The 26493-nt window shown below is 43.6% G+C and overlaps 4 protein-coding genes across 9 annotated transcripts in view; 2 read left to right on the forward strand and 2 right to left on the reverse strand.

The window, feature by feature from the left end:
- kiaa0319l (KIAA0319-like ortholog) overlaps positions 1 to 1941 on the reverse strand; it is a 22105-nt gene extending 20164 nt beyond the window's left edge. For all 3 annotated transcript variants that reach the window (XM_048229305.1, XM_048229304.1, XM_048229306.1), the window contains exons 1-2: positions 1844 to 1941; positions 679 to 1082 (exon numbers count right to left, since the gene is read on the reverse strand). In XM_048229305.1, the coding sequence (XP_048085262.1) occupies positions 679 to 702 (24 nt within the window). In that variant the 5' untranslated portion in view covers positions 703 to 1082; positions 1844 to 1941. The remainder of the gene's footprint in view (positions 1 to 678; positions 1083 to 1843) is intronic.
- A 33-nt stretch (positions 1942 to 1974) lies between these two features.
- Positions 1975 to 9405, forward strand: ncdn (neurochondrin). The gene is made up of 8 exons (XM_048229307.1): positions 1975 to 2056; positions 2382 to 2432; positions 2765 to 2945; positions 3132 to 4319; positions 4538 to 4782; positions 4968 to 5183; positions 6421 to 6563; positions 8749 to 9405. Exons 3-8 carry the CDS (start codon positions 2769 to 2771, stop codon positions 9165 to 9167), a joined length of 2388 nt encoding a protein of 795 aa, XP_048085264.1. The 5' UTR covers positions 1975 to 2056; positions 2382 to 2432; positions 2765 to 2768; the 3' UTR covers positions 9168 to 9405.
- A 738-nt stretch (positions 9406 to 10143) lies between these two features.
- On the forward strand, positions 10144 to 17873 carry tfap2e (transcription factor AP-2 epsilon). 4 transcript variants are annotated; one of them, XM_048229598.1, is made up of 7 exons: positions 10144 to 10241; positions 11656 to 12117; positions 13698 to 13752; positions 15647 to 15878; positions 16236 to 16354; positions 16825 to 16963; positions 17086 to 17873. In XM_048229598.1, exons 1-7 carry the CDS (start codon positions 10197 to 10199, stop codon positions 17339 to 17341), a joined length of 1308 nt encoding a protein of 435 aa, XP_048085555.1. In that variant the 5' UTR covers positions 10144 to 10196; the 3' UTR covers positions 17342 to 17873. The 4 variants fall into 4 exon arrangements, with proteins under 4 accessions (XP_048085555.1, XP_048085557.1, XP_048085556.1 ...); XM_048229600.1 differs by having other exon boundaries at positions 11656 to 12096; XM_048229599.1 differs by lacking the exon at positions 10144 to 10241 and adding an exon at positions 10592 to 10811.
- A 2013-nt stretch (positions 17874 to 19886) lies between these two features.
- On the reverse strand, positions 19887 to 26222 carry psmb2 (proteasome 20S subunit beta 2). The gene is made up of 5 exons (XM_048230447.1): positions 26076 to 26222; positions 25874 to 25944; positions 20595 to 20757; positions 20388 to 20437; positions 19887 to 20073 (listed from the first exon to the last, which is right to left on the reverse strand). The coding sequence occupies exons 1-5, from the start codon at positions 26185 to 26187 to the stop codon at positions 19972 to 19974; spliced, it is 498 nt and encodes a 165-aa protein (XP_048086404.1). The 5' UTR covers positions 26188 to 26222; the 3' UTR covers positions 19887 to 19971.
- Positions 26223 to 26493: the final 271 nt, after the last annotated feature.

Genomic DNA, 26493 nt, shown 5'->3' on the forward strand with positions numbered 1-26493 from the left:
ACTACCTCCATGGCACACATTCTACCATAACATCTCACTGCATCACTTCCACTTATGTATACTGCATCATAGTGTCAAATCCCTGCCCGGAATCTAAAGGATAGACAATTATCTCAGTTGTATTTCCATTCTTACAGTGGTATGAGTGTTTCTTGTTCTGTATGTGTGTACTGAGCTAAGTATGCACACCTTTTCCTTAAGATAAATAAAAGTATCTATCTATCTATCTATCTATCTACAATATATCTATCTATCTATCTTCTCCAATATAATTGATACTGGCACTGATACTAATTCTCAACCCCATGATAGAGTTTAAGATGTCTATATTACCCCAGGAACTCAAACGACCTTTTGTGTAAGCACAGCAGAAGGGAGACTAGCACAGACATCTCTCCATTATGGTCATCCAGATTCCCAGAGACAACTGTCCTCATGGCTAAACAAACACATCTATAATCTCGGTTTGCAGTTCTGTCACCGTCATAAATGAAGACGGATGTTAAACACCAAATCTTGAGTTTAAAACAACACATGTAGACTAATATTCAGACATCAGAATTGAGTAACCAGAACATGAACGGGTCACTACAAAGTATTATCCTACAACAGCTTGCAAATACAACACATGGAGCATGATCATGATCGCTCAAATGCACTGCCCACACGTATACCTACCTCAGGGCTGACAGCCGGAATCATTCATCACTCAGGATCCGCATTCCAATCAGATACGGCCTCCTCCTGACTCGGAAGGCGGCAGTTACAAGAGAATGAAAACTGGAGGCAGTTTTGGGATGCGTCACACCTCGGTGTCTCTTCTCTTCTTATTACACCTGTTGGCGCAGGTCTGCTGCCAGGACACAGCATGTCACGATTTCGCATGAACAACTGTCATTCACATGAGTCCGCGTCAGGACGCCCGTCACTGTGTCACCGCACAGGTGAAATGAGGTCAGCAGCCTAGCAGCAGGTTGATTCACTGAGGAGAAATTAGGATTTCCAACCAACAGAATCCTAGCACGCGGAGTGGAAGGCTCTCGTCTCCTGTCTTATCTTCCGTCCTCTTCTGTCGCTCAGTCCTGGAACATAAACAGCAAGGTCTGTGCGCTGCAACTGGGCTAATGACGACTGATAAGAGCAATTTTTCAAGCTGTTTCTTCCTTTACTGTGGATCTGAGATCATCAGTGTTAGTTTCGCCATGAACGGCACGCTTGTCTGCTGAATCTACAAATGAACAAGGGTAGCCTTACTAGGAAAATAAAGTATGACCAACATTTGATCCCTGTTACATTTCTAAGGACTTTAGTTAGGCCCTACTTTTTTTCACATACTTGGCTACTGACTTGAAACAAGGCTCCAATCCAGTAAAAAATAGGATTTATAATGTAATCTCCTCCAGATTAAAAAAGAAAGAGGGGGCGTTTTTCCTATACAAATAAATCCCATTTTCGTATTTTGCACAAGCTAGCAGTTAGACTATCGTGTATATGGTGTTGGAAAAAAGCACTCGACTGTGAGGACTACTTCGAAAGCCTGCAATATCTCCCGAAATATACAGCAAGATAACAACACCGCTGATAAATGCACGTACAAAAATGTCATTATGCAAAATGTAAGGCTATTGCACGACAACTATAAAAACGTATCAGCGCCAAATACATGCAAATTATAATCTCGGGATCATGCTCGGTGTAACAGCTGTTCGTTTAGGTAGCTAAATTATCTGCAACCTAGAACGTTCACACGCTTGAGCTTGTTACATTGTAACAAACCCGTCACACGACCTATACAATGTTTTGATAATAACTGCTGGTCATCTCTGAATGGTTTATGACTTACCTGCCCAGGGTACCATGGTCTGTTTTGGTTAAGACCGAAAGCGGTTTTGGTGGCGGTACAGTCGTATTGATGTGCCCCGTGAGACGTGGGTCAGGCAACAGCAAGATTTCCACCTTCATTCTGGAACAAACCAATGAGCGAGCGCGACAATCTCATGCACTTCCGCCCCGAATTTGACGCTGGTACATCGTGTAACCTTTAAGAAGTCCTTCAGTAAATCACATTTAATCATTTCATGTGGAATGTTGTGTTATTCTGACAGAATATCTAGATTATTTTTAAATACAAGAGATCAGAATGGTGCCACTGAACAATTGCAAAACATTTATTCAGTCATTCACACTCACGTGACTAAAAAAATGGCGTGTTAAGCATGTCTTTTCTACGCACTTGTAAAACATTGTATTTGTGCCTAGTTGTTTGTGTGGCTTCTTATTGCCATTTCAACAGTGCTCAATTTATAATTTATAACTATGTCTAAATGTTAATATATTATGTTGGTTACGTATTTCCGCTCATGGTGAATTCTTCCGTTCAGGCGTTGAATAGACGTTGATGTTTGTGGTTGTGTTGTGTCTCCTCTGAAAACGTGAGTAGCTTCATATCGCCTCTACGTGTGTTTTTGTATGTCCATATGATTTCTGCATTTACTTAAAAAAGTGTTATCATAGAACTGTGAAACTCATTTAAACTGAATTTTGTGCCAGATTTTTAACTGGCGAGGTCCTGTTTGACACCATGTGACAGACGGATACGAGCTTGTTAGATTTGAATAGTTGGGACGTTTAGATGTCCTGGACTGTCCACGCAATGTTGAATTAATAACAAACAATTTCTCTAAATTATTCAAAGAACCAGACAAGTTGAGCAATATTTACTGCAGGTTTGGAGAGTTTACGTTGATGTTTCTTTGTGCGATAGGTCCATGATGGTAATGGATGTATCCGGGTGCCCTAGTGTTCCCGGAACAGACGAGATGGAGGGACTCTCGGCGGCGTCTGGTGACAGTCTCTCTCAAGATCAGAAGGATATGCTGGAACGATGTCTTCATGCGCTTTCCCATGCCAAGAATGACAGCCAGACATTAGCTGCCCTTCTCCTGGTAAAAATGCTTGCGCTGATTCAATACACTATCCTGTTACTATGAAGCACCACTATAACATTCATGACCTTTTGAAATTGTTTGTAAGAGAAATATTATGCATGATGTGTTAGAGATGGATTTTGGTGGATGATAAGAGTTTGCAGCGTGTTAAACATTAGGTCTGGTCTGATCTCTCCTCCGTAGATCACACGTGTGTGTCCAGCAAGTCAATTAGACCGTGTGACACTGCGACGTGTATTTGAGGCAGTGGGCCTGAACCTGCCTGCCCGTCTCCTGGTGACGGCCGTAAGAGGGGACACTAGCTCTGGTCTGCCTGCTCAGGAGCTACTCTCTTTAGGCTCGGCTCTGCTGGCTGCCTTGAGCACCGACCCTGACATGGCACAGCACCAACAGATGCTCGGCACCTTGCCTATGCTCCTCGGGCTGCTCTCAGATGGTCCTGCCTGGACGCCGCAAAAACAGCGCACCCCCCAAACCAGCCAGCAGAAAGAGACTGGGGCGTCTCCAAGCAAGTCCAATGGTGACCACAGTGCGCAATCATCTCAGCCCTCCCCACCAGAAGTTGCTGGAGAAGAATCTGGCGGTCAGACATCCCCTAGCTCAGCGGTTGTGCTCAACGAGGCGCTGGCTTCAGACTGCTACCAAGTTCTAGAGGCAGTGTTGGTGGTATCGGGAGGACCAGAGAGGCTGTTGACCCGTGGGGCAATACCAGCGCTGTGCCGAGCCATTGGACAGAGCCAAACCCTGAGCGGCCAGAGAGGCCGTCCCTTGCTTGGACTTCTGCTCTCACAGCTTGGCCTGCAGGCCTGGGAGAGGCACTCGGCCCAGCTGAGAGCGGTGCTGGAAAGGTTGAGCCGTGAATTTTGCCAGGCCAAAGAGCATCAGCGGCTGGAGCTGTGTGCAGAGCTGGTGCAGTTCTTGCCACCACAGGAAGGGTTGCTGGAGAGGGGGGCGCTAAAGAGGCTGGCCGTAGAGCTCTGGGCTGCCGTGAGGCCACTGGTTCAGTCCAAGCTGAGCACTCGCCAGCTGGGTCCGGTGCTAGCGCTCTCGGCCTGCCTGCTGGACCTGTGTGGCTGGGACTGCGTCGGGCCTCCCCGGTTCTGCTGTCTGCTGGTGAATCGGGCCTGTGTTGAGGTGCGGATGGGTCTGGAGGAGCCACCCGGAACAGACATGTCCCTGGACCTCCAGCACTGGCTCACTGCGTGCTACCGCGTCATGGAGGCAGCAATGGAGCAGGCCTGCAGCCAGGGACTTGACGACAACTCTGTCCAGCCACAGACTTCTCTCCCTGGGCTTAGCCTGCAGCAGAGCAGGCAGGTACTGGGCATTCTTGAGGAAGCCTTTTCTGCTGTCATCTTCTACCTAAAACAGGTGAGCATAACAAAACGGATTGCATGAGACACTAATAACATTAGTCAATAAGTAACACCGTAATACAGGACCTAAATGCAAAAAATATTTTGACTAACTCCTCATTGGAGAGTCTCCAACCTTTACTAATGAACAAACCACCTCTCCAAAGGTTAGTGAAACATTAACAAGCATACACCCCCTAATCACGTAACCCATGCTGTTCTTGTTTCCATCAGGTCGAGCAGAGTCGCCATGGTGACCCCTTCGTCTTTGCCACCTTTCGCTGTCTGTGTGCCTGGCTGGCAGAAGAGACGTCCTGTCTGAAAGAGGAAGTGACCTCACTGCTGCCTTTCCTGATTGGATACTCCAGAGATCACCTGCAGGGAGGCGGTGATTTGAGGGACCTGTCTAGCTGGATGGCAGATATGTCAATGGGCCCAGGGTCACGAAAAAACAAGTGGACAGGAGAACATGCTCTCAGGTACAGATCATCCATCTTTTTTTTTTTTTTTTTTTTCTCACAAAAATGGCCGATAAGCTATTGCTCAGACGTGTTCTATGTAAATCTGTGTTTTGAGTGTTTGTGTTTTACCTAAGTAGCACAGGATGTATGCATTGCATTTTAAAAGTGGAATAGGCAAGTGAATCTTCCCTCGTCCACTGCAGATATCTGCTTCCTGCACTGTGCCACCTGACCGCTGAGGAGGGCCCTCGGCAGGTGCTGCTGTCTCTGGATTTGCTCTCTCTGCTGATTGGCCTCCTCCAGAGGGGATGGGAGGGGCTGCAGAAGCAGGAAGTCAAGGCCCAAAGACGAGACCCTGCCCTGGAGACGGCCTGCTCCGCTCTACTCAACATTGCTGTCACAGAGCCGGACAAAGTCAGGTAGTTATCAGTTCCATTTCCATTACTGGTATTTATTACACGGCTCTTCGTAATGCTGCAGAATGCTCCATTCACTTGAATGGGCCTTCCCAAGGTTTGGTGGTCTGCTATTTCCTGGTAACAGACCGTTGCTGAGTATAACAGACCGCTGTCAAGGAAAATGGGTTTTGTGCATGATATTCACATCTTTCATATCACTCTGCAAGTAGTCCGGTCACTTCTTGCATTGGAACTTCATTCAAAAGTGAAAGCAAAAAGGTTGATCAGCTGTGTTATAAAGAATGTTTGATTCAAGTTCAGCGTGTGTTGCGAACTATCTGTTTCTCAGCAAATGCCCGATAAAACGGTAACTATATTTAATAATAATTAGTCATATCATGTGGAGTTTATTTTTTCGTTTTGTCAAGTAGCTGTGTAATAAGCGCGATAATGTATAGAACACCGGCCATGATCGGAAAATAAGTCCCTTCAGGATGAAGCAAGGCGCGTCAGGGTCCTGTTCGCCCTGTCGGGGCTTATTTTCCAATAATGACCGGAGTTCTATACAATGTCCCTTACATGGCCCACTACCCAGGTAAAAGGGACAGGTACAGGAACGCTTAGCTATTCAGCCAGTGTGTTCCCATCTCTAACAGGACCTACAGACCTACCCATATGCAGCCTTTTTTGCTGCACAGTTGTGACGATAATTAGATTAACTAAAATGGCATACCCCCTTGCTAAATCCTTTATTATTTTGCTTAGGTGCAGTTACAGTAATTTATACATTCTTACTACCTAAATTAATCTATCCACCAAATATCTGGGTTTTAAACATCAACATCTTTGCAGCAGCTCAGCCTATTTTATACCTTCAAATGGAGTGAACTGTAGTCAGTAGACACCAGAGACTACCTTTGAAAAGCTGTTCCAAATTAAATTATTCATTATGTAGGTTTCATTTATAATCACTTGTAAAATGAATATACCATCAATTCTAATTTGTTAAAGCCTATTTTTAGCGGTCATTTGTTCATACAGTGTAGGCAGTCTCAACTCGACAAGCTAATAGCCTAACCTGTAATTAATTTAGCTGTAACGTGACGTTTGCCTTGCTGGGTTTAAAAATATCAGAAACAGCCCATGTATTTTCCCGGGGAGTGTCCGGCTTTTCTTTTGACGTGGCGGATATGATGGTTGTTGTTTACCAGTAAAAAGGGCCAGTGTTTGAGTGTTGTTTGTGTTCTGTCATCTTCAGGAAAGACCCTTCATTCTCAGAGCTACAGAAGCTTTTAGATGATGCACTTCCTCTTCTCTTGCATAAGCCACGCCTCCTCGTGCTCGCAGCCAATTTCTGTACACTTGGGCTCATGTTGGGTAGAACAAAAGTCACGCCCTCTGGTAAGTCAGCCCTTTTAATGGAAAATACTTTTAAAACTATCAGATGACTAATTACCTAAATGTATTTACATTTTCTCTGTTGGTACTGATTTGTTGTCTAATATCACCTGTATTTTATGACAAACACAATGTCAGTGTCATGTTTGTAGATGAATGATATCCCCATAACTCACAAAAGCGCATATGGAGAGAGTATAGAATAGTATACACAACAGTGCGTGCATTTGTACTGTATGACACAGAAAGATATGTGTAGGTGTAGACAAGGGTTGGGCAAAAATACATCAAAAGGTATTTTAAAATAAAATATCAATTACCCAAAATAAAATACTGTATTTTTATATTTTCAAAATACTAAAAAATACTCTTTAAAAGTAGCATGAAATCACTCACAAAGGTAGCATCAAACATTCCATATCTGTCTATTTAATCCCTTCATCAGTACACTGACTGTTGATTAAGTGGACAGTGTTTGAGAGCAACAGCTTTTCTCTGCCTACGAGACATGCCATAAATCTGCAAACTGTCAACAGCTCAACTATGCTGACCTGCCTGTTACATCTCATAGCCTAAATACTATATCAGAGATGTATTCAAAAAGTTACAAGTGAACTTGTCAAGTGGTAGAAACTAACCGCAGAACCTATTTTAGAGCCTCAGAATGTGGGTTTAAAGCAACACAATGCAGTACTATTACCTTAAAACATATAATGCGGAGAATTAAGTCTCTGACATTGCCAATGCATACCCAGAATGCTTGATATTGCACTGTGTAACTCTGATGATCAGGTAGGACCATGACCCTTTTAGTTGGTTTTTAACTAACTAGGTACCATTTTAGTATGTATGGTGTTATATTGACGCCAAGGGACATAAATATTAATTTTTCGTTGTGTTTCTTTAGGTGATACATGGGTCAACTTTTTGAGCAGTGTTGCAGGGCCACCTAACTGGTTCCATGTGTTCCGATTGGATGATCATGTTACTAGTCCTGTTACATGCCTAATTAATTCAAGCCTAATAGACCTCTGAAGTTCGCCTACAAAAAAGCAGCCATCTTTGACATCTGGGATCTAGCGATTTTTTTTCCAATGGGAAAATGACATGGGGATTTTGAATTATCGCACCTGTTAAACTCTCATGGGGATGAAAAAGTCTGAAATGCAGATGTTTTCCTGAACACACTTTTGTCCTCTGCTTTCGAGTGGATACTGTGATCTCCGGTACGTGAAGTCGGCACACTTAGATTTTTGCTACCCCAGAGCTAACTTGCAATGCAACTTGCCATAGGTAGTTAGCTTCAATTAACAACCGGATCTCCTTATATGGGCAAAGATGGACGTTTTGGTTCTTTTTTGTAGGCGAACTTCAGAGGTCTATTACATGCCTGATCTTGAAGTTCTCACGAAAAATACGTTGCCCAGTATCAAATGGAACGTGCCAGAACAACAATACTCAGGAACATTGATTGCCTAGCAACATTGCTCAAAAAGGTGCCTTGTGTTTAGCTTTGGAGAACACGTACACATCACAGTCAAACCTGTTCTAAAGTTCTACCAAAAACAGGCAAACAAGTGTAAAGTATCCATGTGGGTTGGTGTGTGAGAGAGAGTGTGTGTGTGTGTGTGTTTGTGAGAGAGAGAGAGAGAGAGAGAGAGAGAGAGAGAGAGAGAGAGAGAGAGAGAGAGAGAGAGAGAGAGAGAGAGAGAGAGAGAGAGAGAGAGAGAGAGAGAGAGAGAGAGAGAGAGAGAGAGAGAGAGAGAGAGAGAGAGAGAGAGAGAGAGAGAGAGAGAGAGAGAGAGAGAGAGAAATCTACACGTTACTCATCTTGTATCAGATCATCTTCCTGAATCTCAATATTCTGATCACAAGGTCTGGGCAGTCAGATGCTACATTCATTGAATTCCATTTTTATGTTGTCATCACATCACCAAAAGTATTGGTTTTACTAAAAATATTTGGCAGTAGTTTTAAACTACTAAAATACACACCTATAAAGTATTTTGATACAAAATACGCAGCCATTTTCCTCAACCCAATAGAATACAAATTACAAAATACTATTTTGTATTTTAAAATGCATAATCACAAAAATACATGCATCATAAACACTGCACATTCCTGAGTTTAGGTACGTGTTGTGTGCTAGGTTTAAAATATGCACTGTGTTTTATGTACTTTTTAGACCTGACTGATCCTGGTGAACGGCGATTCTTCAGTGCGGCACTGCGGTTCCTACTTGGTGCTCTGGGTTCTGCGCATGGTTCTCCACCTGGTTCTGTGGCTGCTGCATGGGAAGAGGGATGGGATGAGGTCGGGGAGCTGTGGAGCCTCAGTCTGCAGGCCCTGGGCGCTTGCTTTAGGGGTCGCCCAGGACTCATGGCACTGGTCAGGGAACAGAGCTGGCTGGCCAACATCCTATCCACACTCAGCATTAGAGGAAGCCTGACTGATGCACCGACACTGGAAGCCCTGCAGGAGGCGCTGTGTGCTCTGGCTCAGATGTGTCCTGCCTGCAGGGACGAGATCAGAGAGGAGCTGAGGGGGGGACAGGCCAGCTGTCTGAAGGACATGAAACAGCTCAGACGCGCAGTATCTCAGTGAACACTCACATGAATAGAGGCATCATGCATCATGTTTGCCACACACACGTACACAGAAAAAAGGGATGCAAAGGACACAAACCAGCCAGACATACAAGCACAAACTCATCCTGGCTAAACATATACTGAAATGCAGAGTCAGTGATTGAACTGCTACTACAGAGACTGACTAAATCTCTTTTATAGATTGTTTTGTATTTCATCTGAACAAAATAAATAGTGTTTGTATTGTAATCGTATACCTAACTCTCTGTGTTCATATTTACAATTACTGATTTCTCTTGTGTACCCACAAATGATGCCCACGAGCGATGGTGCACTACCAGTAAATGACCACAAAGTGGCGCTGCATCTTCATTTTAATAAAAGGCACTCTAATGATGCGGCCAGGCTCAAGAGAGTGCTCTCTTCAACTAACAAAAGATCATCATGACCCTTGACTGTCTCTTTCAAAAACTTTGCCTGTATGAAATGTAAATATTTAATCTTTTTAGTACTGACGTGGTCTGGCCAGGGCCTTGATGACCTAACTAGTAATAGTAATTAGTAATTTATAAGTAATAAAAATTAAAATGTTTAATATACCTGAAGTTTAATTGTAAATGACATTTCTGTATGGTATTGCTTTTCTGTAGTATTTGGACAAGTTATGACACCTGTGTTTTGACCCTGGATGTTACTGATATGGCTATAGTGGGGTGTGTAAGAAGGACCTACTAAAGGGCAGTGCATGCGCCACAAATAAGCTGGGCTGCAAGCCCACCATGTTTTGTTGCACTGCAACCCCACTGTGTTTTTAAGTTAAACAATTCTGCTCCCCTTTACATGTTTTTGTTCACAGAACCCCCCACTCCACTGTTTTGTTTGCTCCTCCACCTGCCCCCACCCCACCCCCAGAGCGCAACCCAGCCCCTGTCTCTGAGTTGTGAACAAAACTCGTGAGGCTCCCTAACTTAGCTACTCAGTCCATTTTACTTCTGCGCGCAACACGCAACCTCCTGTGCCGAAAATCAAACACAACTGCGCCAACATGCTGTGGAAATCACGGAGCAAAACCGAAACTTACGGCATTCAGGTAATACACGTTTCTCTACTTTGTCAAACGTTTTGACCAGCAAAGATAACAGATTCTTGGAATTTGGGGAATTAATATCAACGTTTATATGTGTGTTGTTGGTCTTAATACTCGGTATGACAATGGAAATTCTTCAATTCAGAACATATATATAAGTGCGTTGATTTTTCCTTATATTTACTTATCTCATAAGTAGGCTTACCCAACCATGGAAATGATATATTAAAGATCAAATAAATGAATGAAAGAATATCTCTTTAAACTGCCAGCTCAAGACCCCTCCCCCGGTCAGAGCGAGTCGTGCAGAAAACTATAAGTAGCGCGCATGGAGAGACACGGGGACGCATGATATTCCTACAGCCTTTGTCAGCACACGTTTAGAACTAGCGCGTGAATAAGACAACAAAGTGCGCAACGGAGATCGAATTCGAGCCGAATGGACACAATAACCAGATGAGCCAGCGTGGGTTTTAGATTGCTGTAGCCTACTCTCCAGGACTTTGACGCACACAGGATATCCGAATTGGGAATTGCGAGTTCCAGATGTTAGTCCACACTTACTCAGCGATGGTGAGTCAGCTCAGCACCACGCATCCATTCTGGCCCGTGACACTCCTGTCAGGTAGTATTTGCGAGGTCTCAACTTAAGTTAAGCTTGGACACTAGCAATAAGGCAGTTAAGTGTCTGATTCCAGATGCCTGACGAATTGTTGGAATATATGAGATGAGAAAACTAAGTTACACTTCATAGGAAATAAATCAAATATGGAGACTTCGTTATAAAACCAATAGTTTGTTTAAACCATAATCATTAAATAGGGATTTTTCAAGAGCCTGCAGACGTTAAAATACATTTGGAATGTCTCAGATATGGTGTCTAATTCGGATCTATCGGCCTATCCTTTATATATTTAAATTTCTCTGGACTGGAATGTTTCACGAGCCCGATTAATGTGTTTTCACTTCTGCAGTGTGATTGATTTCAATGACCTAGCTTTAGAAAATCGAATGGATTCCAGGGTAAATGCGCATTTAATTGGGAGTGTTCGGAATGTTTGGGGCTGCATTCCCGCGTCGTGCATCAAACAAGTTATTAAATACTTTACTTTTAGAACATTCAGATAAGACTTGATATTATTTGTCAGTTTTAGCCTACTCTTTGCAATTACATGTCTGAGTCCGTTCCAGCAGTTAACTCGCTTAATGTCTTAAAGTGCAACGCTCAAAGTATACAACTGTCAGTGTCAAGTATCCTGTAAAACCAAATTCTACTTATTCATCAGGTTTCATGTTTGCATATTTTGTTCTCAATCCAAATACAATTGTGTTCACAAGCCCTGTGTAGGGCTATAAAATGCTAAAAAAAGACATTATAAATGTGGTGGTTCTGATAAACATTCTCTGTTACGCACAGGAGCGCGCGGACGGACTGACCGGTTCCTCACCGAGCGGCCGTCTCTCCCAGTTGTCTTCCCTCAACCAGGCTGCCTATTCCTCTGCGCCCCCCTTGTGTCACACCCCAGCATCGGACTTCCAGCCACCCTACTTCCCACCACCCTACCCGCAGTCCTCGCTGTCCTTCTCACAGAGCCAGGACTCCGCGTACCCGCACCTGCCGGAGCCCTACAACTCCATCAGCTCACTCCATCAGCAACAGGCCGCGTGGCACTCTCAGCGGTCACGCTCAGAGGAGGGCGCACTGCTGTCCCAGTCCCAAAGGGCGTTAAGTCTCGACCCGCGGCGGGAGTACCCTGGGGTCCCACGGCTACTGCACGGGCTGGGGGAGGGCGCGGCTGCATTGGGGGAGAGTCCTCTCGGGATGCACGCGGGACATCACAGCCTGGAAGATATGCAGGTGTGTGCACTCACGAGTCTGGTAAGCTTGGAGAGAGTGCGTAAAGAAGGTTAAATACAATTTTATATGAAACAGTGGTGACTAAAAAATGTGAATGATTTCACCATACTAACTGGGTTAGGTATTTCACTGTAAAATCACAGTTTCGACAGGTTTGGGTTAGCGCCTAAGTTATCACCAACGACTGTAAAACTGTCATCATTTCAAAATTCTTTGCCGCATCAGAGTGTTAGATTCCCTACCGTCACACAAACTATGATTCTCAGATGTAATATATAATTTAGTACAACTTAAGTGTATATGATTATAACTAGCATTCGCTTTACAACCAGTTCCATACAATTTGATTTTCGCAAGTAGCTATAGCCATCCTAGGCTTTTTCGTTTCAGGAAAAAATGTTTCACATAGCATTAAGCCCAACTAAAATATTCGATAGGCCTACCAAAAGTAAAAAGGGGTTATTTTAGAATTTCATTCTAACGCGAATTTAATTTCTGAACTAAAATGGCATAACATTTAAATTGTTTTCCGTGCGTCTAGTCTTGTTTTAAATGTAGGCTATTGCAAATAACTTGGAAGAAAAATGTAGTCATGAGGATAAAATAATCTGTCCGAGTTGTAATGTATTGCACCGGTCAATATTCTTGACTGTTTTAAATGCAGACACAGTAACCAAAACTCCAGACACTTGCGTGAGCAGGTGCAGCAACTGAACAACTCCGTGTCAGAGTTGCTGAAACTGGTGCACTGATTCCGTTTTCCTTGTTGACTCTCTCTCTCTCTCTCTCTTGAAACATTTAGTCTTACATTAAATTACGACAATAGGACAAACTCTTTCCTATTTATTGAAAATAATAACAAGGGCTAATTTGTGATACGAGTAATTGCTTTAGTCGAAATGTTTATATTATGTGTAGTCGAAATATTTTTGCAATCAATGCAGACGTTATATGTAGATATGGGATATGATTGTATCATTTCCATTACAAATGCAGACAGTTTTAAATAAACGGCAGGCTACTTATACTCTGAAACAAATAGATAAAGAATATATAGAGAGACCAGAAGGCAATAATAATACATATAATAGGTTAATATATTATAAACTTTTAAAAATACAAATTGGAATAGGTCTCGTAGTCATTACGTTTTACACTCCATATGCTTCAAATGTTAATTTCATATAACCAAAACCAGTCTATTGGATGTATCTAATTAAGAATGTATTTCTGGAAGTCCATTTCTGCGTATACATTTGAAAAACAGAGATATTTTCTTCAAGGATTTCATATACAGTATATGACATTAAGAATGAAAGATGGTTACTCCTGTTTTTTCTTGTCAATTTCTCATTAACAAAAGGAAGGAAACAGAAGAAAACAAATTCCCCCAAATCCACCAGTACAAAACCAAAGTGTAAATTATATTTAAATGTACATATAGCCAAACTGTAAAGACCCCAGACAGAGTTTTTGAAGGGTGTTTTTTTTTTTTTTGTAGCCACAGAGCAGAAGAGGGATAAGGTGTGTGTTAAATGAACACACATTCCATCTCTCTCTCATACACTTACATAGAGTACATTCTCTCTTTATCTGCACAGGCAATGGAGGAGGCTTCAGCACTCGGGGTTTTGGACCACTCTGTCATTAAGAAAGGTGAGGCTATTAACACCAGCCACTCAAAATGTAGCCAGAAATCCAAAATATATATACACACACACACACACACACACACACACACACACACACACACACACACACACACAGAGTTACACACACGCACACACACACACACACACTGTACAAATAATTCCATTTTGGTGTTTCATTTGAAGTAGAGAAATCTTGCAGTACTCTGCTGTAGTCTCCCCCTAAGGCAAGCTGTTTAATGAACAGTCATATGAGAGTGGTGGTGGTGGTGGTGGTGGTGGGGAGGGGGGGGGGTGGTAGGAGGGAGGGAGTTATGAGTTATTCACAGAGTGATCATTCCGCTGAAATACCAAGAAAATGGATTTTTATAGAACATAAGAAAACTAGAGAGGACCAAACTGAGATTCAGGGGCTCACCACTCTGAAGTTCTGTGTCTCAGGAACACACCGTGTTGTGTGCATATGCTTGTTCCACTGTGGATAAACTACATTTATGCTCTGCTCAAGCCTTGGCTGTGTTCGGCACCTTTGCATGGAGAACAGAATGCGTCAATTAGAGAAGCTTTCTCTCAGCCACGGGGATTTAAGAGGAGAACAATCCAAAGCCCACAAGAATAACCAGATCTGTGGGGGGGGGGAGAGGGAGAGGAGAGCGGGCTGTGAATGGGCTCGCTGAGTCCACGGTGTGTGTGTGTGTGTGTGTGTGGTGTGTGTGTGTGTATCCCTTTTGCACAGTGGGGTGTCGCTAAGAGCTGCACACCGCCCACGGAGCGACACACAGCGTACATACACACACATACACACACATGTACACACACACGTACACACACACGTACACACACACACAAGCATGCATGCGCGCGCGCGCACACACACACACACACACACACACACTCACACTGCCAAGAGTAAGCCTGACAAAGATACTGTTATAAACACACACATACAGATACGTATGTTACGCACCAGTTCTACAGATACAGGTTTTTGTAAACACTGAGCCAACCAGAGGAAAAAAGGGATTGATCGTGGCTATGGCTATTTTCATATACACAGACATAAACACACAGATGCAAACAAACGCACACACATGCACACACACACACACAGACACACACACACACACACTCACGTGCACACACAGACACACACACAGAGAAATCTCTGGATTCTCCTGAATAGTCTTCCCACACAGCGAAAGCTCAAGGGATGTGTGCGATTAGTCGGCTGTTCTCCTGAAAACAAATTAACGTTTTAAAGGATGATGTAACAAAGATGCCACAGTTCAAATTACTAGTCAACGCCACTCCGTTTCCATGTCAACACTGATTATTATTAGGGCTTGAATGGCAATCATAGGTCTTAAATCTTAATCATCTGCCATCAAAGGCTTGGCTTGGGAAATATCTCTCTCATTGATGACACGGTCTGATGTCACAGCCAATTCTAAGCACACACACACACATACTTAAGCAGGTGCATAGCACATGATTGCTCAATTTGAAATGTTCTCAGTGTGTAGGTGTTTTAAGAATTACAATTTCATTTGTTTACATGCAAACATAGAATTGGAAACAGAACATGAATGCTCTGCAGTGCATTTGCACTCTCTCTCAAACTCAGTGACATGTAGTCACTATTCTATCATAGAAAATACTATGCATTGGTCATTGATAAAATGTACACTTAACCTGTTATTTAACCTTGTGGAGTGTGCAGGGTGCTAAAGAGCACACCACTAGACTTGTTTTTACAAAACCAGGAGAGCCAGGGTGCTGAATGTGCACATTTGTTTACATAAAAGTGTGCAGAGACTGGGTTGTATAACTCTAACATGTAGATCATGTACAAACATGATTTATCAACCCCCCCTCCCTTCTCTCTCTCTCTTTCTCTCCAGTGCCCATACCTTCAAAGCTGAATGGCTCCACCCTGTCGGCGCTGACCTTCAGTAAGGACGGCATGGCTCTGGGTGGTGTGTCCAACCCAGCGGAGGTCTTCTGCACGGTGCCCGGTCGTCTGTCCCTCCTCAGCTCCACCTCCAAGTACAAGGTCACCGTGGGAGAGGTGCAGAGACGCCTGGCCCCACCTGAATGCCTCAACGCATCACTACTGGGTGGAGTCTTACGCAGGTGAGTCTATCGATGCATATAAATGACACTGACACTGACAAACACCCAGAAAGAGACACAAGACAGAGTCCTATGCTGTAGTAGAGCATCATGGAGAGAAAGAGTTGGATGAGTTTGAAAGTGTTTGGACAGGGCATTTTCAGTGTCACTAAGTAAAAATTCCTCGTTGCAAATAAAAGCAATTTTAATTCAGCTTCATGAAAGAGAGGGAGTTTGAGATGTACGAGTTTGCTTTTAATTGAGTGCATGTGCATACGTACTTTCTGAGTCAGCGCAACAGAAGTCTTGGCAAAAAGAAAGTTGAAGTGGGCAATTACACACGCACACAAATGCTCACACAAACTCTCTGGTCCTCAGGGCAAAATCTAAGAATGGCGGCCGCTGCCTTCGGGAGCGCCTGGAGAAGATCGGCTTGAACCTGCCAGCTGGACGCCGCAAAGCAGCCAACGTCACTCTCCTCACATCACTGGTGGAGGGTAAGCAGACAGACACACATACAGACATGACCATTCATAGAGATGACCATTAGTGTATAGAACAGTATACAGATTGAATTTCGTAATTGGCTTTTGTAAATCTTATGCGCACACACACAAAATCATTTTGATATCAAATATTATGTCATACTTAGAGTGATTTGCCTGTGGTGAGGTGATTTTTATTCAGATATCTTAGAAAGACATCAACAAATTAAACAGCTTCTCATAATGTCATCCCTAATTATGAGCAAACAGATTAAAAGAAGTTTCAATGACTAACCTATATCTAAATATAAAGGAAATATATGGAATAATGTATAATCAGACCACCACAACAGGATCAGTGTTCTAAAATGTGTAATCTAAACTCACACACGTACACACCCTTAGGGACACCCTTAGGGCACCAGTTCTGACACTTTACTCACACACACTCACAATCCTCATGCTGTCCTATGTTTCCACAGGTGAGGCGGTGCACCTTGCTCGGGATTTCGGTTACGTGTGTGAGACTGAGTTTCCCGCCAGGGCCACGGCAGAGTACCTGTGTCGCCATGGTGACCCCGAACAGCTGCCCACAAGACGAAGCATGCTGATTGCCACCAAGTGAGTCACCTACTTAAACACATGCCACACACACCCACACACACACCAGTGTGGCACACACATAGAAACCACTCACTGCTGCTGACCCACATATCGCTAATCTTCTCTCTCCTCTTCATCAGGGAGGTGTGTAAGGAGTTTGTGGAGTTGATGTCTCAGGACCGCTCTCCTCTGGGAGCGAGCCGACCGGTGCCGTGCCTGGAGTCGGGCGTCCAGAGCAGCCTGACCCACTTCAGCCTGCTCACCCACGGCTTCGGGGGCCCCGCGATCTGTGCCGCGCTCACCGCCTTCCAGAGCTACCTGCAGGAGGCGCTGAAGGTCCTGGACAAGAGCGAGGGGGGCCGGGGCCACGATAAGGAGCTCAAACACCGCAAGTAGGACCCAGACACCCCCTCCTCCTCCCCTCAGCTGGACCTACAGACTTTCCTTCTTCCTGCCTGATCAAAAACAGAGCAGTACTTAAATGTGAAGCGTGTGGTTGATACAAGCTGCAGCGGTGGGCTCCGAGAGAGGTTTGAGGTCGCCGTGGCACCCACTGAGAACCTCCGACAGACACGCAAACACACGCCGCCGCCGCTGCTTCTGGGGGATCATGTCAACGTACTCACACCCGATGTTCATACATGATCTCAGTTTTGTCCCCAACATGCACATGCAAGTGAACTGCTGGATATCTGTGCCGTGCATGCGTGTGTGATCCTGCTGGGGAACTCTGAGTACCGACTCTTAGCAGGACTTGGCAGCTAACAAGCAGGATCTAATTTTTGGGAACAATATAATAAGGATTTAGTAATGTAAAATATTTTTTGTGTCTTTTGTACTTCCTGTTGTATGTTTATTTATGTTATTACTGCTGTTCTTATTGTATTACAAACATAAATGTAATATATTATTAAAGTTGGATGACTGAGCACTGTCTTGTTTGTTTTCCTGGTGTAACATTATTATCAGGTTTCCCAACAGTGACAAATTCTGGACAAGCATAACGCATTTCAAACAAGCCTCATCTAACTTTTATACAACCTCCCAAATAAGTCTCAAATAACCAGCCCATAAATTGTGACCATAAGCTCTAACCCTATATAAATGTATGTGTATTCCTCGTACGGTTATGGTTATTATCTCCTTAATAATGATTTGAAAGATGATTTAAAACAATTTCTGAAGATCGCACCAGCAAAAGTGATTCCAGTTTTCCAGCATATTCATAACCTTTGGCTCACAAATCTTTCAAATTGTAATACATTCACAAATTCTTTTTAGTATATTTTTTTGGGCCTTTTATGCCTTTAATCAGATAGGATAGTGGAGAATGACAGGAAGTGAGTGGGAGAGAAAAGGGTGGAATCAGGAAAGGACCACGGGGCGTGAATCGAACCCGGGTCGCCGGCGTACTATGCAGATGCCCCAGCCAGTTGCACCACGGCCGGGGCATACATTCACAAATTCTAACACTTCTACTGTAGGAATGAACTGACAATTTTTTTTAATCATGACTTTAGGCTGTTGATGCAAAACAAAACACCAGAGGACAAATTGTCAGCACTTTCAAAAAGGTAGCCCCATGCAGGATGGTTTGGAACTTGGACTTCTCTGCATTCACAAGATCTAACATGCCATCAACTAATTAAAAAAAATCCAGATCTGGGTTGTCATTAGGCCAATGGTCTGCAAATTTAAAAACAAAAATTAAAGATGAAACAGACTCCATTAATTACACATTTTTCATTATAAATTCTTGAAAACATTTCCCCCTTATTATTACATAAAGTAAGCCTTTGATTTGTGGGGTGGGTGAACTGGTGTGTGGTCACTTCAATACTTCTAACCCACAAATATTTATGCATGTGTTGATATGAATAGCACTAAGGGCCATTCACACCATGGTAACTATAACGATAAAAGCGTCCACAATGGCTAGTAACGATAAGGAAAGTCTCTCCTCTCATTGATGAATGTGTACAATTTGATGGATTGATTATTTTATCTTTCTAAAATTGCTCTGAAAGTGTTGTGAAATAACATTATTCTTCATGTCATCATTATAATTCATATAATTTAGAATTCATATTCATTAATTCAATGTTATTCACACTTTTTTGCGGTTATCGTTTTCGTTCTTGGAGTAAACGGCCCTCAAGTTTGATTACATTACTGTGTTGTGACCAGATTCAGACATAACTAACGGCCCCCAGGCTGCACACACACACACAGGCCACACACCGCTGTTCCGCTCCCCATGTCACACCCGCCATCTGCTACTGTACCTCTCCTAATGCAATCTCTCACCTCAGACCTTACCTGCCACCTTCACACACACACATACACACAAACTAAATGTGTAAATAACCCCCCTCACACTGTTTCTTTTTCTGTTTTCCTGTGACCCCCACCGCCACCAACTCACACACACACACACACACACACACGGACTATTCTCAGCCTCCGTTTGCCTCCAGGCAAACATATGCTTCCCCCCTTCCTGAAATTCCGCTTGGGGTGTGTGTCTTCTGTGTGCGTGTGAGCTGGGACTGTTTTAATGTTTATTAATCACCTGCCTGTGAACAAGAGTGGAGACTATACCCCCCCACACACACACACACACACACACACACACACACACACACACACACACACACACACACACACACACACACACACACACACACACACGAGACAGTTATGGTGATTTATAACACTCGCTTGTACCACTGTGGAGCACACACCAGTTCTCCAGGAACACGAACGACAAGCACTCACAACGGCACAAGTAGGTGTGTATGTGAGTGAGTGTGTGTGTGTGTGTGTGTGTGTGTGTGACAAGAGTGACAGACAGGCTCTCTGAGGAAAACAAGAAAAGTCAAAAGGAACAGTGGCAGAAGGCAGCTCTTGGATGTTAATGATACCACACGAGCCCATGAACTTCAGCACAGGACTTTTATTAGAACATAGGCAGATATATGTGTAGTACAAAAATCACACAGGGACTTGGTGGTGGGAGTGGAAGTTCACTTAGCACCCAGGGGAAGCTTCTCCAGGTCGTGGATGCCATCCTTGTCAATCAGGCGCACGTTGAATGAGGGCAGATTCAGGATGAAACGCTTGTTCAGCTGCGGAGGAGAAAGAGAGAGAAAGGGGGAGAGAGTTGAGTGTTACATCCCAAAACACGTATGCGTCTTCACCGCACCTGTTCAGCAAACTTGTGAGAACTCAAGCTCACACTCTAAGGTCTGGGGAACAATTCATTTGAGGGTTCCTCAAAAGGTTCCTAACTTCCTGTGCTTTTGATGGTTTCCATCTTTATTAAAAACATCACACAAGTAGCAGTACATCTGCTGTACAGAACAGACTGCGTAGGAATGGAGTGATTGAGAAGCTGTGTGTGTGTGTGTGTGTGTGTGAAGTGAGTGGGGGGGGGGCTCACCTCCTCTACACACTTCTTGAGAAGTTCTACTGCCTCCTCACGAGTGAGATCTGCCAAAGAGGAAAGCAAACACGTTAGAGACATACAGCAGTTCAGAGCATCAAATTGATCAAATATATCAACTCAAAACATCAAAAAGGCAGAATGGCATAAGTAGGTTGCCCTCTGGAGGGGGGGGGGGGGGCAGAAAGAGACAGACAGACACACCTGGTTTGTAGTATCTGTCCAGGATGGAGAGTGTGAGGAAGGCACCATAGCCATGGGCAGCAAAGGGGGCTTTGGCAACAGCTGCCAGGTAGTCCATGTAGTAGAGGCCTGGTCCATCCGTCTCATCATAACCAGCCAGGAGCAGGTTCACATGGTACGGTGTCTAGAGAGGTAACGCGGGATGAGATGAGAGCAGGACAAAGAAAGAAAGAGAGAGAGAGAGAGAGAGAGAGAGATGGACAAAAGGAAAGGAGCGAAGGGAAAAGACACAGCAAAAGGAGAGAGGAGGAGAGAAGTAAACAAAAAAAAGGAGAGAAACTGAGTGAAAAAGAAAATATAACTAAGCGAAGGATTAAAAGTATTAGAAGTTTGGAGTGTCTCCGTTGGCGTCTCAGACGCTGTTTCTCATTAACGGTCGCCTCCTAAACGAACAAAACCAGTGAGAAGGGGGGAAAAAACAAAAAACACAACAAGCAGCAGGGCTCTGGGGAGGCGTGTGAGCCTGCGGAGAGGTGCTGTGTGTGTGTGTGTGTGTGTGTGTGGCTCTGGGGTCTGGGGGGGGTCGTGGTGTCACAGGCAGTGTGACATCTGCTGGAAGACAACACCCCGCTGCTCCTGCACAAGCCCCCCCTCACTCCTGCTCCTACCCCTTTCCCCTACCCCACATACTACCCCCGGCCCTGGAGTTATGCCAGCACTCATTAAAACTTCTCCACTCCGCTCTCCGGCTCCCATCCCTACTCCTCTCTGTTCCGCTCCCGCTTTATGTGAGTAAGAAACTAGCCGCAGTCCTATACGTTTGCATGTCAGCATGCGTGTGCGTACTGGTGTGCTTATTTATATTTGTGTGTGTGTGTGTGTGTCTGTGTGTGTGTCCTAACGCATGAGACCAATCTCTGCTTCGTTCCCTGCAGTGGGGCCTGAGACAACACACACACACACACACACCTACCTGTTGGAGGTGATCTGCACGTGTGTTTAGTAACGGCCTGCAGCTACAACACAGACCTCTCAGAGTAGACAGTAAGACCTACAGCATTAGTTGAAGACAATTAATTTTTTATACCAAAGATACACAACTTGTTCTGATCTTTTTTCCCCTTTCCAGACAGACTACCAACCCTCTCATTTCAAGCTAATCATAGTAATCCACCAAAAAAACGCCAAGATTGCCTTTAGTCAACAGTGAATTTCTCACATTTATAAACATCTTAGCAACCACCAAACAGGCTGTGAAGCAAACACTGGCACCTCAACAAGCAAAATTAAAACAACTCGAAGTGGCGACAATCCAACAACTTGGGAGAGGGAAATATGGAAATCTGTCTGCCAGAATATCTGACGGGCATCAGACCCATTAGAACCGCCACAGCTACAGAAGGGCCCGACGGGTGCCAGTTCTGCTGGGAGTACCACACTCCCGCCATGCCCCAGCCCCCAACCCCAGTCACACTCCATTTCCCTCTCCCATCAGTCCCTCTTCCCGTCATACCTACCTAGACCTCCTCTCTCCCGCCATCCCGCCGGTGTGAGATTGTGAGCAGCTGGAGTACATCTGAGGGAGCACCGGTACTCAGGGGTGTGTGTATGTGTGTATGTGTGTGTGTGTGTGTGTGTGTGTGTGTGTGTGTGTGTGTGTGTGTGTATGTCCGTGATGGTGAGGGGGGATTGGTGATACTCCTGGGGTGCCCGAAGGCCCAGGTGTTTTTTAATGCTCTGGCGGTACACAGCACCTGCAACCCACCTCCCGCCCCCCCAGCAGCCGCACTGGAGCTTTGGCACACACACACACACACACGCGCGCGCACGCACACACACACACACGCCTCTAGACAGATATCTATATCTTTTATCTATATCTATATTTCTACATCTATATCTACATCTATCTATATATAGAATATACATATACTGATCTGCTAGTTAATGGAAATAAAGCCACAACAGGGCTACTTACTATAATGCAGGCCCCTGCCATGTGAATGTGAGAGTTAGTGTGTCCGTGCTTGTCAGAGTGCAGTGTGTCTGTGTTTGTCAGAGTGCAGTGTGTCTGTGCATGTTGAAGCAGCATGTTGACTTGAGGACCCAGTCCCCTGTTCCCACACTCCCTCATCAGAGCCACTAATTGTTTTTTGTAATTATTTTCTCCCGTTTGCTATTGTGACAGGAGGTGACTACAGTCTCCCTAACAAATTAGCCCACAGCAGTCAGGGCCTGGGAGAGAGGGGGAGGGGCGGCAGACTGCTACGCACAGATGGGCACGCCGCGTCTCTTTCACACACACACACACACACAAACACAGGTAGGTAGGTATGCTTATGCACATGTACACACACACACACACATGTACACACACACATGTACACACACACAAACAGAGGTAGGTATGCTTATGCACACACACACACACACACACACACACACACACACACCTCTAAGTGTGTAGACTCTCCTCCTCCCAGGGCTGAGAGGCTGATATCAGGGGCACGATACCCACGGGTGTAGCTCTGGCGTGCTGGTCCCCTGGGACTGGCTCACACTCCTGAGCTGCCAAAAGCACCCCACTACTAACCCCATATACTCCACCTCCCAGATGTGACCACACAGCAGGAGATACAGTCACACCAGCATTCAATAAACACATGAACACAAGAGGCACACACTTGCGGACAGAGGCGTATCAAGCTTTTTAAAAGTGTGGGGGTTGTGGGATAGGGAAATTAAACAATCTGACCAAATTTTAAATCACTCCCTACAGGGACGCTGTAAGTATTTTCTGAGAGGGGAGCGGACTAGGCTATATTGGTGTCCGGGAGTTTCTCCCCCGAACATTTTTTGAAATTCTGATTGCTAAACACACCATTTTAATGTAGTTTGGGAGGGACAGAAGAAGCAGTGCCCCTCATATGTGTGGCTCATGTGACATGTAGGCCTACATGATCTACCTGCTATCACTTCACTATTTAACACTACCCTACATGGAGGCATATCTCATGTTATAAATCAAGAAATCATTTCAGAAATTATGTTTTGTGCATATGGGTTAGCAGGCTACAATAAATTGCCTAACAGACAGCAGCCTATAATTTTGAAGTATCAATAATACCTATTAAATAAATGTAAAGGACACAGAATAGTGACAGAACTGTAAGCTCAAATTCAAAAACGTTTGAAGTCTACCCAAACTAGCCAGCTTAATTAATGTCAATTTAAAGATTATGATTAGCAGTTTCTATGCTTTTTCCATTGATAGTGGAAGCCACGTTGTTGTTTAAACTCTTGTTGCTTCTAGCCCACGTTACCTCCAGTTTCACTTGCTGCCGGGACACACACATTACATGAGCGCTCATAAGCATTCTATTTGAGTTCTACAAGCTGGAAATCTTAGTTCTCAGATGTAGAACTCAAATGTGTCTTGATGCCGCTGTTTGTAAGGTGTTTTATACAGTAATTTATTTTCAAGGTGTATTACTGGGAGGTATTTATTATTAAACAATTAAATCAGCTAACTGTCATGAAGAGGTTTCTAGAAAGGGGGCTGTTCTCCATCTGTCTGTCTCTCAGGTAGTGACAAGTACTTTTTAGTGTTAGTGATAACTATTTTTGTTCCAAGTTGGTTACTTAACAGTATATTGTGTACTGTTGTTGCCATCTCAAAATGCCCATGGGTACTTTAACCCCTCTGAAGTCCAGACCACACTGGCTTTCCAGAGTTTAAACTGAACTGAACATTTACGCAATGTTTAATGGAGATCATCTATCAAAAGTGTCTAAAGCAAGCTTTCAAATGATGCCTTATGTGTACTCCTGTAATGTTAAGTGAAACTTAAAAATATTATAATTTGTATAGAATGTTGTATTGAAATTGGTTGCATGCTCATCTACTATTTTGTCATAACCTGACATAAAAAGAAGCAAAACATTTAGATAGATAGATAGATAGATAGATAGATAGATAGATAGATAGATAGATAGATAGATAGATAGATAGATAGATAGATAGATAGATAGATAGATAGATAGATAGATAGATAGATAGATAGATAGATAGATAGATAGATAGATAGATAGATAGATAGATAGATAGATAGATAGATAGATAGATAGATAGATAGATAGATACTTTATTGATCCCCAGGGGAAATTCAAGAAATTCAAATACTACTCTACAAATACGGCTACTAATTTCTATCTAGTTTTACTTAGCATACAATGATGTTATTAACGAAGCAGACATCGTAAATAACTCATTCAAAGCAGCAGTAGCTACCTACTGTTAAAGATGCAACCAATTTCACTCACACACAGAAGTGGGCTATTCATTGTGAGGCAGGAATTACCAATTTGTCGAGACAAAAATTATCATTATGATTATCAAGATGATTTCTGGGATTGCAAATATCAATATAGGCCTGGGTCCAACACATGACTGGGATTGCTTCGAGTTATATCAGGATAAAATAGACATTATGGCCTGATATCAGAAACATATGAAAGGTTCTGACTTCAAAGGGGTAAAAGGCATCTTGGTAGGTGGCGGATTGGTTGTTCAAGGCAAGGGGGGTGAAATAATGGTTCATACAAAATCATATCATATCATGCATGTGTCTCATATATTAAAATATGTGCTTGTTTGTGTGTTATAAAAAGTAATGTAGTGTGTACTGTACTGTGTAGTGGTACACATCATTACTTTACATTTGGCTGACGCTTTTTAACCAAAGCAACTCACAACATGGTAAACAATTTAAAGGAACCATATGTAAGATTGTGGCCAAAACTGGTACTTTACAATCACTTTCAAATTACTGTAGAGCGGTGTATCCCCTCCCCCTCCCCCCTGACTCGAGGTTGCCAACCCACATGCCGAAAGACTACTGACTGTGATTAGTAGATAGGTGGAGAGTGGTGCATCAGGCCAAAACACAACATGACATGACAAAACACAACATCAACATCAGTTGAGGGCTGCAACTTCACTTTTTAAATGACAAAATCCTGGCCGGTCTACTGTTGTCAGTGATATAAGTATTTGAAATGAACATGATTTCTTAATGTCTAGTGACATGTCAGGGCCATTTTATGATTAATTGAAATACATTTCTTACATACGGTTCCTTTAAAACATCAATCTTCAGTGGTCTTCTGTGGATATGTATTGTACAGTGGTACTGGTGATTTGTATGTCAAGAATATAACCTCTGTCAGTATGGGTGTGTGGTGGTAATATATTGCTGGTTATGGTACAACAGCATGTAGTGAAGAAAGTGCATGCTCACCCGGCTACGCAAGTAGTCGGCCAGGTTCTTTCTGGTGAAGTTGGCTGCTGCTGCTGGACTAAGCTCGTAACCTAAACAACCAAAGTCACACAATTTACTCTCGTCAATATGACCTATTAACTCGACACAAAACGACGAATTCAAATACTTCCATCTACCCACCCCCACATAAACATCACCCCAAAATGAACACAACACTCACCGTTTCTCATTTTATAGAGCTGCACGTTTTTCTGAATGTACTCTGCGAACTGCACAGTATCACCGGCCTCACCCACACACAGCAGAAGGATCTTTTCACTCAGCTTGAACATTTTATCGTAGTCTGAAAACAGTCACAGACAAGTCAAAGATGTGCTTTGCACAGTTAACGTTACCGAAACTGACAAGTGACAAATTCAAACTTGAGTCTTTTACTGAGGGATATAAAACCATGTATCAAACTATTAAAATATTTCCTCAGGATATCTCACTACATCAGGCCTCTGTCTTCAAGTTAAATGACAGCAAGACTGAATTATATTAATTTAAATTCCAAGCCGTAAATTACTTTCACTTTCATTATGGTTACTGACGAATGAAGCGCTGCCGATGGAGAACTTCCTATATACTGTTTCACT

Source organism: Alosa alosa, chromosome 20, assembly GCF_017589495.1.
Source record: "Alosa alosa isolate M-15738 ecotype Scorff River chromosome 20, AALO_Geno_1.1, whole genome shotgun sequence".
Lineage (NCBI taxonomy): Eukaryota > Metazoa > Chordata > Actinopteri > Clupeiformes > Clupeidae > Alosa > Alosa alosa.